This window comes from Rhinatrema bivittatum, chromosome 3 (genome assembly GCF_901001135.1).
Source record: "Rhinatrema bivittatum chromosome 3, aRhiBiv1.1, whole genome shotgun sequence".
Classification (NCBI taxonomy): domain Eukaryota; kingdom Metazoa; phylum Chordata; class Amphibia; order Gymnophiona; family Rhinatrematidae; genus Rhinatrema; species Rhinatrema bivittatum.
In genome coordinates this window covers 416,098,124-416,111,736 of record NC_042617.1, presented here as the reverse complement: position 1 = coordinate 416,111,736, position 13,613 = coordinate 416,098,124, and the positions used below count along the sequence as shown (strand labels likewise).

The window sequence follows — 13,613 nt, the reverse complement described above, 5'->3', positions numbered from 1 at the left end:
GGTGGGCACCTGCCCACCCAGGCCCACCCGTGGCTACGCCACTGGAACATGCAACAGGCACACCATTAGCCAACATGCAAATAAGACATGCAACTCTGAAGCAATGTTTTCCTTATACTTATGCTGTGCACACTCTTATGGTTGTCATCCTGTGTGCCAGAGCATACATTTAAGATGAAATGACATTTTCCTTTAGGTAAAAGATTGAGCTGCATCTCATACAGAATATGTATTTATATCTCATTCACAAAAAAAAACAAAAAAACAGCAGGGATGTCTTGAGCAATTGAAATTAAGTTCAAACATGCACGATCAGTACAAACTATATTCCAACGCTCAAAATTTAAAAAGTTATTTTAAACCAAGACTGTACCCTTATTTGGATGGTTTTCAATATTCTTGATCTGCTCCTGTCTCACATAAGAACATGTCATTACTGGTTCTCTTGCATTCCTGATTTCAAACATTAAGACATGAAGGCATGAGGCTTCATTAGTACCAAGAAAATGAACAGTCCAAACAGCACAGCTCTAGTGCATTTCTATACACAGCTCTTAGTTGAGGCCAGGGCACAATCTCCTTTTCTGCTTTTGCTCCTGCTATGCAACTGTTCAGTATCATAAACTTGGAAACCACCACACCAGTAAGTAAATGCTGAATACTGAGAGGAAGTACTAGCTTAAAAAGAAACAGTCTTGACATTAAACAGGTTTTGTAACTTCTGCACTCCCGTGCAAATATTTGCAACTTCCTCATTCTTTCCCATTTGAACATCTCCCCTTTCCCTACTCATGCAATTTGTCTTTTCCTGTTCGCTTTCAGTTTATAATTAACAGTTAATTTCTGTTACTTTCCTCTTCTACACCCATCTATTTCATGCATAGCTAGTAATGGATTAACTCCTTGACGTGGCCTTATATCTTTTTCTGTCACTGAAACCTGGCTTCCACTGACCACCACAGAATCTTGTACTCCTCAAGATAAAGGAAGCTAAACCTCTGCAGTGCACTTTATTCAATACAAGTGCTTTGGATTGCTATTTTATAACTTTGAGCTGTTTGTATTTACTAAGAGGTAGATCTTAAAAACATACGCGCGCGCGAACAAAAGTACACCGAATTTTATAAGATACGCGCAGCTACGCGCGTATCTTATAAAATCCGGGGTTGGCACGCGCAAGGCTGCGTAAAAATCGGCAGCCTGCGCGCGCTGAGCCGCGCAGCCTGCCTCCGTTCCCTCCGAGGCCGCTCCAAAATCGGAACGGCCTCGGAGGGAACTTTCCTTCCGCGTCCCCCCACCTTCCCCTCCCTTCCCCTATCTACCCCACCCCTACCTAAATCCCCCCCCAATCTTTGTTGGGCAAGTTACGCCTGCTTGAAGCATGCGTAACTTGCGCGTGCCGCCTCGACATCCCCCGGCACAGGCTGCAGTGCCGAGGGACTCGGGACCGCCCTCCCAGCCCGCCCCCGGGACCTACGTGCGTCCTGGCGGCCTATGCAAAATAGGCGCGCGAGTGCCCTGTGCGCGTAAATCCGGCAGGATTTACGCGCACAGGGCTTTTAAAATCTAGCCCTAAGTGTGCACCCTTTTCCCCCCAAAATCAGTTCTCAAAACTATTTGCTTAAGTTAATTCTGCAAATCAGTCTCCCACCCAATTTTCTGAACATACAAATATCCAAGTCTGTCACCCCCAATCATTTAGGGGCGGATTTTCATACTCCGCGAATAGGCCTACTTTTGTTTGCGCTCCAGGCGCAAACAAAAGTACGCTGGATTTTAGTAGATACGCGCGGAGCCGCGCGTATCTGCTAAAAACCTGGATCGGCGCGCGCAAGGCTATCGATTTTGTATAGCCGGCGCGCGCCGAGCCTTGCAGCCTACCCCCGTTCCCTCCGAGGCCGCTCCGAAATCGGAGCGGCCTCGGAGGGAACTTCCTTTTGCCCTCCCCTCACCTTCCCCTCCCTTCCCCTACCTAACCCACCCACCCGGCCCTGTCTAAGCCCCCCCCTTACCTTTGTCGGGGGATTTACGCCTCCCAGAGGGAGGCGTAAATCCCCGCGCGTCAGCGGGCCTCCTGCGCGCCGGGACGCGACCTGGGGGCAGGTCCGGAGGGCGCGGCCACGCCCCCGGGCCGCCCCGGGCCGTAGCCACGCCCCCGGGCCCGCCCCCGGAACGCTCCCGACACGCCCCGAAAATGCCGCGCGGTTTGGGCCCGCCCCCCGACGCGCCCCCTCCGAAAACCCCGGGACTTACGCGAGTCCCGGGGCTCTGCGCGCGCCGGTAGGCCTATGTAAAATAGGCTTACCGGCGCGCAGGGCCCTGCTCGCCTAAATCCGCCCGGTTTTGGGCGGATTTAGGCGAGCAGGGCTCTGAAAATCCGCCCCTTAATGTTTTAGCTCCAGACATTTTCAGATTCTCAGACAAGATTTCACTTCTTTCTGTTATTCATATGGCTATTTCAGGTTAGATGTACTAAAGCTGAAACTCTCACTACTAACCCCTAAGCAGCTATCAACCAAACTTTATCCTGGATGTTATCAACTTTATTAACTTTGCTGCTACTGCTCTTTTCTCTCTCCTTGGATACAAATCTATTTGCTTAATTCTGTAAAATCCAACTGTTTTCCAATCCCTCCCCCAAACATTTTTGGAACGAGCCTCTCACTCTTTTCTCCTACCTCAGTGTTGGACAGCCCAGGTCTCTGTACTTTTTTCTCTTTTTATACTCATCTCTTTGGTAGCGCTCCCAGCTGCTGTGTGGGGTTTTTTTGGGGGCCATTACCTTACTGTACCTGCTGAAAAAAGTCTCATGTGAGCTGGGCTCTTCTCTGGTTATGGAAATATGTACCAATCTGTCTCTAACATAGAAAACTGGATGATAGAAGGAAATGTAATATAAAATTTGGCTATTTTCAGAAACCATAGTAGAAAAGTTAAATTAAGAGCAAATGCTAGAATTTTAACAATGGAGGTTATCTGTCTTCAGACAAAAAAAAATGCATGAGGCCTGATGATCACAAAAATTGTAAGTGAAACCAAGTTATTGATAAACTAATACCAATGTGTTGACCAGTGATACTGTGTCATGTTTACAGCACAGTAGTAAAGAGTGCACATCTGAAAGAATAGTGATATTTTGTATGGAATACAGCAGCATTGAAAATTTACAAATAGTTTGCAATAAAGCAGAATGTTTACAGCAAGTTATATCATGCCCATTCATTCCACTAGCTACTAAGCATTTTAGTAAAATCAAAAACACTCAGATTCATTTCAAGCAAATTTACTACCTAGAAAATAGAGCAAACATTCCTTAAAATGCCATTCAAATAAATTCAACCCTCTTTTGGGGAAACAAAAAATGCCAGTAGACTGGACATTGTGTAAAACAATTGTCTTGGAAGCCCAGACTAGACGTATTCCCCGCATTAAAGGCAGAAGGAAGGCCAGCATGATTAAAAGATGAGGTGAAAGATGCTATTAAAGCCAAAAAAAATTCAAAAAATGGAAAGAGGATTCAAATAAAGACAGGAAAAAGCATAAGCCCTGGCAAGTTAGATGCAAAAACATTACAATGGGGGAAAGGGAGACTTTGAAACGAAGTCTACCATCAAGGCAAAAACTCAAAATAAAAACTTTCAAATACATCTCAAAACAGGAACCTTGTCAGGGAGTCTGTTGAACCATTAGATGACCAAGGGTTAAAGGGGCACTTAAGGAAGACAAGACCAGAGTAGAAAAACTAAAATTCTTTGCTTTGGTATTTACTGAAGATGTTGTAGGAAGATGGTATTTAATGGTGATTGGAGAAACTGAAGTAAATCACTGTGAACCTGGAAGATGTAGTAGAGCAGATGGACAAATTAAAGAGTAGCATATCACCTGGCCCATATCGCATACAACCCATGTTTCTGAAAGAGCTCAAAAAATGAAATTCCTGACCTATTACTAGTAATTTGTAATCTATCATTAAAACCATCTATTAGGTCACCAATGTAACAATCTTTAAAAGGGCTCCACGGTGAAACAGAAAACTGTAGACTAGACTAATGAGCCAAACATCAGTGCTGGGTGAAAAATGTAGAAATTATTCTAAAGAATAAAATCTTACAGACATGGTTTAATGGGACACAGCCAACATGGGTTTACCAGGGGAACTTGTCTCTCCAATCTGCTACATGTTTTGAAGTTAATAAACATGTGGATAGTAGTGAGCTGGTGGATATAGCAAATCTGGATTTTCAGAAGATGCTTGACAAATTTCCTCATGAGAGACCCCTCAGAAGTTATAAAGTCATGGGATAGGAGGAAATGACCTATTGAGAATTACAAACTGATTAAAAATAGGAAACAGAATAGGACTAAATGGTCAATTTTCTCAATGGAAGAAGTTAAATAATTGAGTGCCCCAGAGATCTGTACTGGGACTGGTCTCTATATATTTAGAAATAAAAGGGAACAACAATGAGGTAATCAAATTTGCAGATGCCAAGAAATTTCAGGATCTTAAGTCAAAGGGTTTGCAAGTGATTAGAACACAAGAATACAAGATTTGTCATACTGGGTCCATCAAGCCCAGTATCCTGTTTTCAACAATGGCCAATCCAGGTCACAAGTACCTGGTAGGATCCCAAAAGGTAAATAGATTTCATGCTGCTTATCCCAGGGATAAGCAGTAAATTTCCCCAAATTTACTTTAATAATGGTTTATGGACTTTTCCTCTAGGAACTGGCCCACACTTTTTTAAACTCAGTTACACTAACAGCTTTTACCACATCCTTTGGCAACAAATTCCAGAGTTGAATTATGCATTTAATTTTTTAAAAAATTATATTTTAAATGTGCTGCTTAGTAACTTCATTGCATGTCGCTCGGTCTTTGTATTTTTTCAAAGAATAAACTGGATTTGTATTCACCCATTCCATTCTCCCCACTGAAGAACCCTAACCTCTGTAGCCTTTCCTCATATAGGAATCGTTCCACACCCTTTATCATTTTGATCACCTTTCTCTGTACCTTTTCTAATTCTGCTATATCTTTTTTGAGATATAGTAACCAAAACTGCACACAATACTCAAGATGTGGTCACATCATGGAGTGATACAGAGGCATTATGACACTCAGTTTATTCTCCATTCCTTTCCTAATTTTTAGCATTCTATTTGCTTTCTTGGCTGCCACCACACACTGAGCAGAAGATTAACATTATCCACAATGGCGCCTAGATCCTTTTCCTGAGTGGGGACTCCTAACGTGGAATCTTGCACTGTGTAGCTATTTTAGATTGGTCTTTCCTATGGGCATCACTCTGCATTTGTCCACATTAAAATGTCATCTGCCGGAGCTGGAGAGGCTCCCAGATCCCTTCATGTCTCCAGAGAGTTTGGCGAGGAGTAAGGAGAGAAAGGAGGAACCCTTGCAGATGGTAACATCGGTTGTAGGAAAAAAAATAAAAAGAGGTACTGGGAAGTCTATTAAAATCCCACTGAGATAAAGAGACTGGCTGTAATTACAATGGAGTCCCTCTAGGATTTGATTATGTGGATGAGCAAGGCTTTTAATGAGCAAACCCAGAAAATAGAAGAAACCTCCTTAAAAATGGATTCTGTTGAGAATCAATGTAAGCTGAGGAACAAACACGAGTTTTGCTGCAGGATAAAAACAAGTGTCTGATGCAAATGCCGTTTGTGTGAGAGATCAGGCAGTTTTGATGCGCAGGCTGGAGTCGGTGGAGAACTACCTAAGACAACGTAATTTGAGAGTATTGAATTTCCCTAAGGTAGTTGGTGAAATACCATTAATAACTTTTAAAAGGTATTTGAAAGAATTACTAAAATCCCGGAAATGCAGATACCAGCAGTTAAAAAGTTCTTGTACCTACAACAAAGACAAAGCCAGATATCCTCAGTAGGGGATATAGGAGATTTTGATAATTTGTCTATCTGGAAAGTTCTGGCCTTTTTGATCCTTATTTTCTGAATATGACAGAGCTCTAATTATGAAGTTTTATTTTAAGGCTATGAAGGTTACTTATTTAGGAGGATTAATCCGTATATGTCCTGATCTGTCCAGGGTAACGCAATTGCGCAGGAAAGCTTTCTTAGTTAGGAGTCCAGAAGCTGTTGCAATGGGTGCAAATTTCCTATTACGCTACCCCGCAAGGTGCGTAGTAAAGTACTCTGGAAATACATACGTATTTTATAATCCTCAGCAATTAAGGGAGTTCATAAATGCCAGAAGGGTTGTCCCTGCAATTTAAAAAAAAAAAAAAAAAAAAAGAAGATCTAGACAGTGTTGTTAAAGGAAGATATGTTTTGGGGGTTTTTTCAGGAGATCTGTGTTTAAATTATGATTTCTTAAATATACTCCTTTGTTTTTTCCTTCTTCTCCCCCAAATTATACTTGGAAAGAATGAGAGTATAAATACTGCTAATAAGTATATACTGTAATTAATAGATTTCTTTTTTGTAATTCTCCATTATTTCAAAGCAAAGGAATCTTTGTTTGTATAATAAAAGTTGATAAATAAATAAGTCATCTTCCATTTGCATGCCCAGTCTGCCAGTCTCGCAAGGTCCTCTTACAATTTCTCAGAATCCTCTTGTGAATTTACAATTTTAAATAATTGTGTCTTCTGCAAATCTGATCACCTTACTCACTGTTCACATTTCCAGATTATTTATAATCTCCACTATTTACTTTTCTCCAATCAGAAAACTGACAATTTAGCCCTACTCTGTTTTCTTTCTTAACTAGTTACCTCCTATCCCATGACTTTTTAATTTCTTCAGAATTCTCTCATGATGGACTATGTCAAATGCTTTCTGGGAAACCAGATATAGTGTATCAACTGGGTCCTTTATCCATGTTCATTTAACCTTTTCTAAAAAAAAGTAGCAGATTGATAAGCAAAACTTACCTTGGCAAAATCTATCCTGGCTTTGTCCCATTAAATTATGACTGTCTATACATTCAGTAATTTTATTCTCTATGATAGTGTATCATTCTGCCCAGCATGGAAATCAGGTCTATAGGTTCCTGGATCATCCCGGAGCTCTTTTTAAAAAACTAGCATTAATTTGGCAACTCTCCAACCATCAGATACTGTAGATTATTCTAAAGATAGTTTACAAATTACTAATAGTATGTCTGCAATTTCCTTTTTCAGTCCTTTTAACACACTGGGATGTATAACATCTGGTCCAGGTGATTTACTACTCTTCAGCTTGTCAATTTGCCTTATTACATCTTCCAAGTTCACTGAAATTTGTTTCAGATCCTCTGAATCATCACATTTAAATATCATTTTTGGCATGGGTATCTCCCTTATATCTTCCTCAGTAAAGACTGAAGCAAAGAATTAATTTAGTTTCTCCACTATGGTCTTGCCTTCCCTACATGCTCCTTGATCATTTCATGGTCCAACTGACTCCCTTGCAAGCTTTCTGCTTCAAACATATGAAAATATTTTTATTATGAGTTTTTGCTTCCATGGCAAGCTTCTTTTCAAATTCTCTCTTTGCATCTTACTTGCCAGTGCTCATCCTGTTTCCTTTGTTTGGATCCCTTTTTCATTTTTTGAAAGATGTCTTTAGCTATAATAGCCTCTGTCACTTCACTTTTTAACTATGGAAGTAGTCATTAGCCAGCTTTCCACCTTTTGCAATGCATTGAATACATCTGGTCTGGGCTTCCAAGATGGAATTTGTAATCAAGATCCATGCCTACTGTAAAATCTTAACCATGGCAGCTGCTCCTTTCAGTTTTTTTCATTTTTTCATATTCATTTTCAAAGATTATCTTCAGTCCAAAAATGCTACCAGTTTTGAACAATTGTTCCAACTTCATTCAAAAGCATACTTGTTTTTGATTCAGACACAGCTCCATTTTTTATTTCACTCTTATTTACTTTGATTGCACCTTAAATCACACAAACTCTGATAAAAAAAATCCAGGTAGTTTGTGATGAACTGAATTAAAAAAATAAAAAGATGAATGCAAATCCTTTATTCAAGAAAGAAAGTCAAGTTAAAAACAGTTAATCTTCATGGGGCCTTTCATTTTTAAAGCAAAACAAATAAGGCTGCGCAATATCTACACAAGCCTCCAAAAAATGCATGAACATAGTCTGATCCAAATCTGCACAGATAGCTGTATAAGAGCATGCACACTGAAAGTTATTAATTTAACAAACATTGGAATATACCTAACTAAGAAAATGGTAAACTCACATATCACTTCTGTGAAGTTAGCTCAGTGATTCTTAGCCTTTGGCTCCATTAGCACAAATTTCATTCCATCCAAGATAGAAAACCAAGTCTTAGTTTTCTAGCTCCTAGCCAGGTTTTCTGAGGATTTGTAGTCCTGCATCTTATATGGAGAAAACAAGGTGGCAAATCCCAAATTATTTAGGTATGGGAGCGAAAAACCCAGATCTGGCTCACAGTTCCCAGAAGGACTGCAATTAGTTGAGACGACTTGTATGTGGGTCATAAGATGACAACTCATAAGCAACATCAAAAGTAAGTCTACTAACATTAAATATAAAATAATGGATCTGATGTTTAAATCCTAAAATCTATTTTAGTATTTCAGAAGTTCCATAAAACAGAGGAAGGGGAGGGAAACTGCTAAAATTCAGGATCTAAAATGCCTCAACTATGCAGTGGCTCCTATGAATGTCAATTCTTACACTGGTTCCACTATTTTAGTTCTTCCATTGACTCCAAATCTAGATTACAAAGGATACTCAAGATAGTAAAGAGTGACCTGGCTATACTGTGACACAAATAGCGAAACAGCAATATTTGCTGCAGTATGGGTTCTCCCACCATGCCTGCCACATGATAGCTTGTGCAACATTAAAAAAAAAAAAAAGTTGGGGAAAAATTCCCCTTTTCATGCCCACTGAGCACCCTTCTGCCTCTTCTAACAGAGATAATAAGGGTCAGTTTAGAATAATGACAAGATAAACTTTTTATGACTTCCATGGTTGTTACAAAAAGCAATAAGGTTCCCTCCTTCCTGCCCATCTTTGAGAACAAGAGACACCATAAATCCATAAATAAATAAAACCAAACACATTTCGCTAAAACAGAGTCACACCACCTTTCTGCTCAAACCTGACAGGCCGATGCAGAAAGCTGAGTGCAGTTTCCTAACACACAAGTTACTGTAATTCCCAATACAGTAAAGTTAAGTTTATGTTAATACATCAGGAGTTTTAAATAAAATGGCTCAGATAGGAAAACATGTTCAGCACAGGCTGAACACATTTTAACTTGGGAGGGAAGGGGATGTGAGGGAAGGGCTACCCAGCACTAAAACCAAAACTTTTTTTTTTTTTTTACATTTTACATTAAAGCAAGGTGTGTGTTGCGGGCGGGGGAAGGACTTATGGCCAAACCTAACTGTCTCTTTTTAAACAGGAAAAAGTGCAGCAGCTGGTAAGTTCAATTCCTTTTTTTGAGGACAGAAAGCATTTTTAGTATTTATTAGACTATAGAAGGGATTGGAGTGTTGAATCTTGACAGGCTGGGCAACTGAAGGCTGTGTTTTGATCACACAGTAAACTTTACTCTACCTCTGAAGAGGAGTAAAAGTTTCCAGCATTAAGAAAATGTGAGTTCAGCCAGCACACCTCTCTGCATTGGGAAGGAATGCTTAACGTCCTTATATGCATGAAATGTTAATGGGAGGACGCTAAGCTGACCTCATTTTCCAATGCACATTTTCTGCATGCAAAACTCCTTGCTGCATTAGCACAAAGTCTTACATGTAGAAACTGTGCCTTCAAGTACAGGTAAAACTGTGTGTTCGGCTGAATGCACCAATCTACACAGGCCTGTAAGTGCAGTATAACAATCTAACACTTCTCTGGCTAGTCTTTTTCAGTCATGTTTCTCAGAATTAGTACACACAGATGTTTGAGGATCTTATTTAAATATACGTCCAAACACATATACTTCAGGTTTATGCAATGTGTAGCCAAGTTTTTTCTCCTGCACAATGCAATATAAGCTCCTATAAACTATACAATAAGGTCGAGGGGAAAGCTGCAGGGAAAACCCAAATAAAACAGGAAACAAAAAATATTGATACACCCAGGAAAAGAAAAACCATTCAAAAAGTCTAAATGAAAAACCAAACAAAAATAAATAACCCAAAAAAACAGTAAATCCATACAGAAAATGTATCTGCACTGGAAAACATTTTAACAACTTTAAGACTGTATCCAGAAAGCTCCTGATTGCAACAAGCTGCTGCAAGTTTTTATCCAGAATGGCCTAATAAATACAGCAAAATCAGAATCTGATCCAGAAACACTGCTACTTTTAGCAGCTAAATGGCCATGAAGAACACCAGTCAGCAAAGCAAGTCAGGTCTTTGGTTTCCTGAAAATTTAACATCTCACCTGACAGACTTCTGCAAAGGCTCAAAAACATAGGGCCTGATACCGAAAGCGCTTATCTGGCTATCTGAATAACTGAGCGCGATGTGGGCGGATCAGGGTGGCGTCACCTATCCGGTTAAGTTATTCGGATAAGTTATAGCGGCCAAACAGCAGGTTTAACTTAGCTCAAGACCTTGGGCAAGTCACTTTACCCTACATTGCCTCAGGTACAAAAACTTAGATTGTAAGCCCTCTGGGGATAGAGAAATACCTACAGTACCTGAATGTAAACCGGTGTGATATCTCAATTGAGATGAATGTCGGTATATAAAAATAATTAATAAATAAAATAAAAAATAAATTATCTGGCTAAGTAGTGGCTTATATGGAAACAAGCCGTTAAAGCTACATTAATTTTTTTTTTCAGTCCATTTTCGAACACAGCACCCTTCTACACTTTCTCCCTCACTCCCCCTTCCCCTCGTTCACTCACCCCCTTCCCTCCACTCAGTCTTACTCACCCTCTGTCTCCCACTGCCTCCCTCCCCTCAGTCACTCCCCACCCTCTCTCCACTCTCTTTTTCTCTGCTCCACAACTTCTTACCCTTCCACTTACTCACATCCCTGTCTCTCACCTCCCCCTCACTCCTCCCCACCTCTCCCCTCTCTCCCTCCCCTCTCCTCACCCACTCTCTCCTCCCTCCCCACAGAGTTCGCTGCTCCTCGCTGACGCTACTGGCTGCCGCTCCTCGTCGCCATGTTGATATCCAGCTGACGCTCGCAGCCCGTAACAAAGGGCTACTCTGACCCTCCCACCCCTCTCTCTCTCACCCTGTCTCCCTCTCTCTCCTCCCTTCCACCCCTCTCACTCACCCACCCTCTCCTCACTCTCCCTCCCACACCAACGGGTTCGCTGCTTCTCGCCGAGGCCGCTACTGCTCACCGCCACCTCTACCGCCCCTCGCCAATGCCGCCCCTACAGCTGCCATGTTTTCAAACAGCTGACGCTCTGCTGTGGCCGACGTGCTCGCCTGCACATGCGCAGTAGAGCTGCTCTCTACTGCGCATTTGCGGCACGGTCAAGCTTCATTTATTAGGTTGATATTCAGTTGCAAAGCCATGCTGCTGAATATGGCTTGTAACTTAGCCAAGTAAGTCATATCTAGCTAAGTTACATCCCCGGTTAACTTTAAAAATCAGGCCCATATTAACTAGCCATATGCAGATTCAAGAAAATGTATAGCAATATACAGCATATTTCTGCACTCTTAAAAAAAAAAAAAAAAAGATTATAAATATTTTAAACAATTGTGCTTAACTGTCAAATTAATAGTTAGGGGGCAGGGGATCATGTTTAACACTTTTAATGTAATGCAACCTAACAATACAAGTTACTACTCTAAGATCCTTCCTTTTCTGTTTCAAGTTTTATGTCATTACTGAGATGCTAAAGTTTTCAAAAACTCTTTTCCTAGGCTAATATGCTGATGGCCATGCAGGTCACATCACTGGTGTACATCTGCCATAAGCAAAAAAAAAAAAGGCACATTTTAATATAAGGAGGTATATCCAGAATATAAACAAAAAAAGTACACCTCTTCTATTCCATGAAAGTGCAAAAATACAACAAATAAAATATGGACCACTACAGGAAAGAAACATTTGATGACCTACTAAAGGAGGAAGCACTCCAGCCATGAAACAATTAAGATGATACTCTGAAGAACATAATTATTCTTTGCAACCACATGGCTATGCAGTTCCTAGTTTCTACAATAAGGGCTGAAAAATAGTTAAGTACTCCATCTGCAAGTATAGACTCTATACAGTAAAGAAAAACTATGTGGTTTTGATTCCTAGCCCTACAACCATGTTATTTATACCCAATCGTTGGATGTAATTGTATAATTGTATATTTGTTTAATTGTTCAATCTGTTTGATGTAATTTTCTGTTCCTTGTTCTGTGTAAACCGAAGTGGTATGCACTAGTGCATGAACTCCGGTATATAAAAGCCTTTAAATAAATAAATAAATAAGTGCTAGCAAAACAAAAACATGAAATACAAATTCAGGGCTAGTTTCCAACCAGCATCTCATGCATGCATGATTACTGTCCATTCTGACCTTGGTAACCAGTTTCACAAAAACCAGCCACAGGAGCAGCTTAGTTCTATTTCTTTTGAGGATGTAGTTCTGAGCAATTATGACAACCTGCATTTATCTATACGTCAGCAATCATGAGACTCCAACGGTTCTATTTCTGGCAGCTGATGGAGCAGAGATGCAAATATCAGGTCACAAGCTGGCTTCATTATCTGAAGTAGATAAATTCTGGCATTTTACATTTCAATGATTTGCCAAAAATTTTATTTATTTTTTTTAACTGTCAATTGTTGCAAGTGTACTGAAATATCAATCATCCAGCTGGAAAATTTCAAAACATCAGTATGAACAAGATCTGCTTCTTTACAATCTACAAATGAAACAAAGCATCAGACAACCTTCACAAGAAAGCAAAGCATCTATTACAAAAAAACCCACCCTATCCCCAACCTCCCTCATACCTCATAGAACATGTACAGTGACAGCAGCGTAAGTCCAAGGTTATAAATCACTAGAATGCCCCTGCAAGGGAGTGGCTGTTTATTCTGCATGTACTTTGGTCCTATCCATACAATAAATAAGTATAAGACAGTGAAGAGAAAGGTAGGTACATAGTTGTCCAGAAGGAGCCACCCTTTTACACGGGGATCTGAAAGAAAATAAGAAAAACACACAAATTTATAGATTTAGTGGAAAGCAGAAAAATCTTACACTAAACTGTGGATTCAATAACCTTAAAGGTTAAACCCTTTTAAAAGTAAATCAGACTGCTCATCATTCCCTCCTTCTTTAGGATAAAGAGTTGTACCAGAAATGTGTTAATTTTGAAGTTTGCAGATCTGCTTAAAGTATCTTTTTCTGTTGTATCTGTTGCTTTTCACAAGGCACAATGCAGCAGTTCCCACTTGTTCTCCAGTGTTCATCGCATAACACAAAAGCTTTGTGCAAACTTGAGAATTTATCAGGAGAAAGAACAAGGCAGCAAAGACACTTTAAAAGCCAATTCAGAATGCTTTTTCAATTAATTACGAAAATGAATAAGATAAGGAATAATTTCTAAGTACAAAGGGTGGAGGGGATGGGGAACAAGCAAAAACAGTATTTGAATTTAAGAA

General features: G+C 40.1%; 1 protein-coding gene across 2 annotated transcripts in view; it reads right to left on the bottom strand.

Annotated features, from left to right (window-relative positions):
* Positions 1-13,613, bottom strand: part of ELOVL5 (ELOVL fatty acid elongase 5) — a 124,428-nt gene that overhangs the window by 73,498 nt on the left and 37,317 nt on the right. For both annotated transcript variants that reach the window (XM_029595714.1, XM_029595715.1), the window contains exon 3: positions 12,960-13,147. In XM_029595714.1, the coding sequence (XP_029451574.1) occupies positions 12,960-13,147 (188 nt within the window). The remainder of the gene's footprint in view (positions 1-12,959; positions 13,148-13,613) is intronic.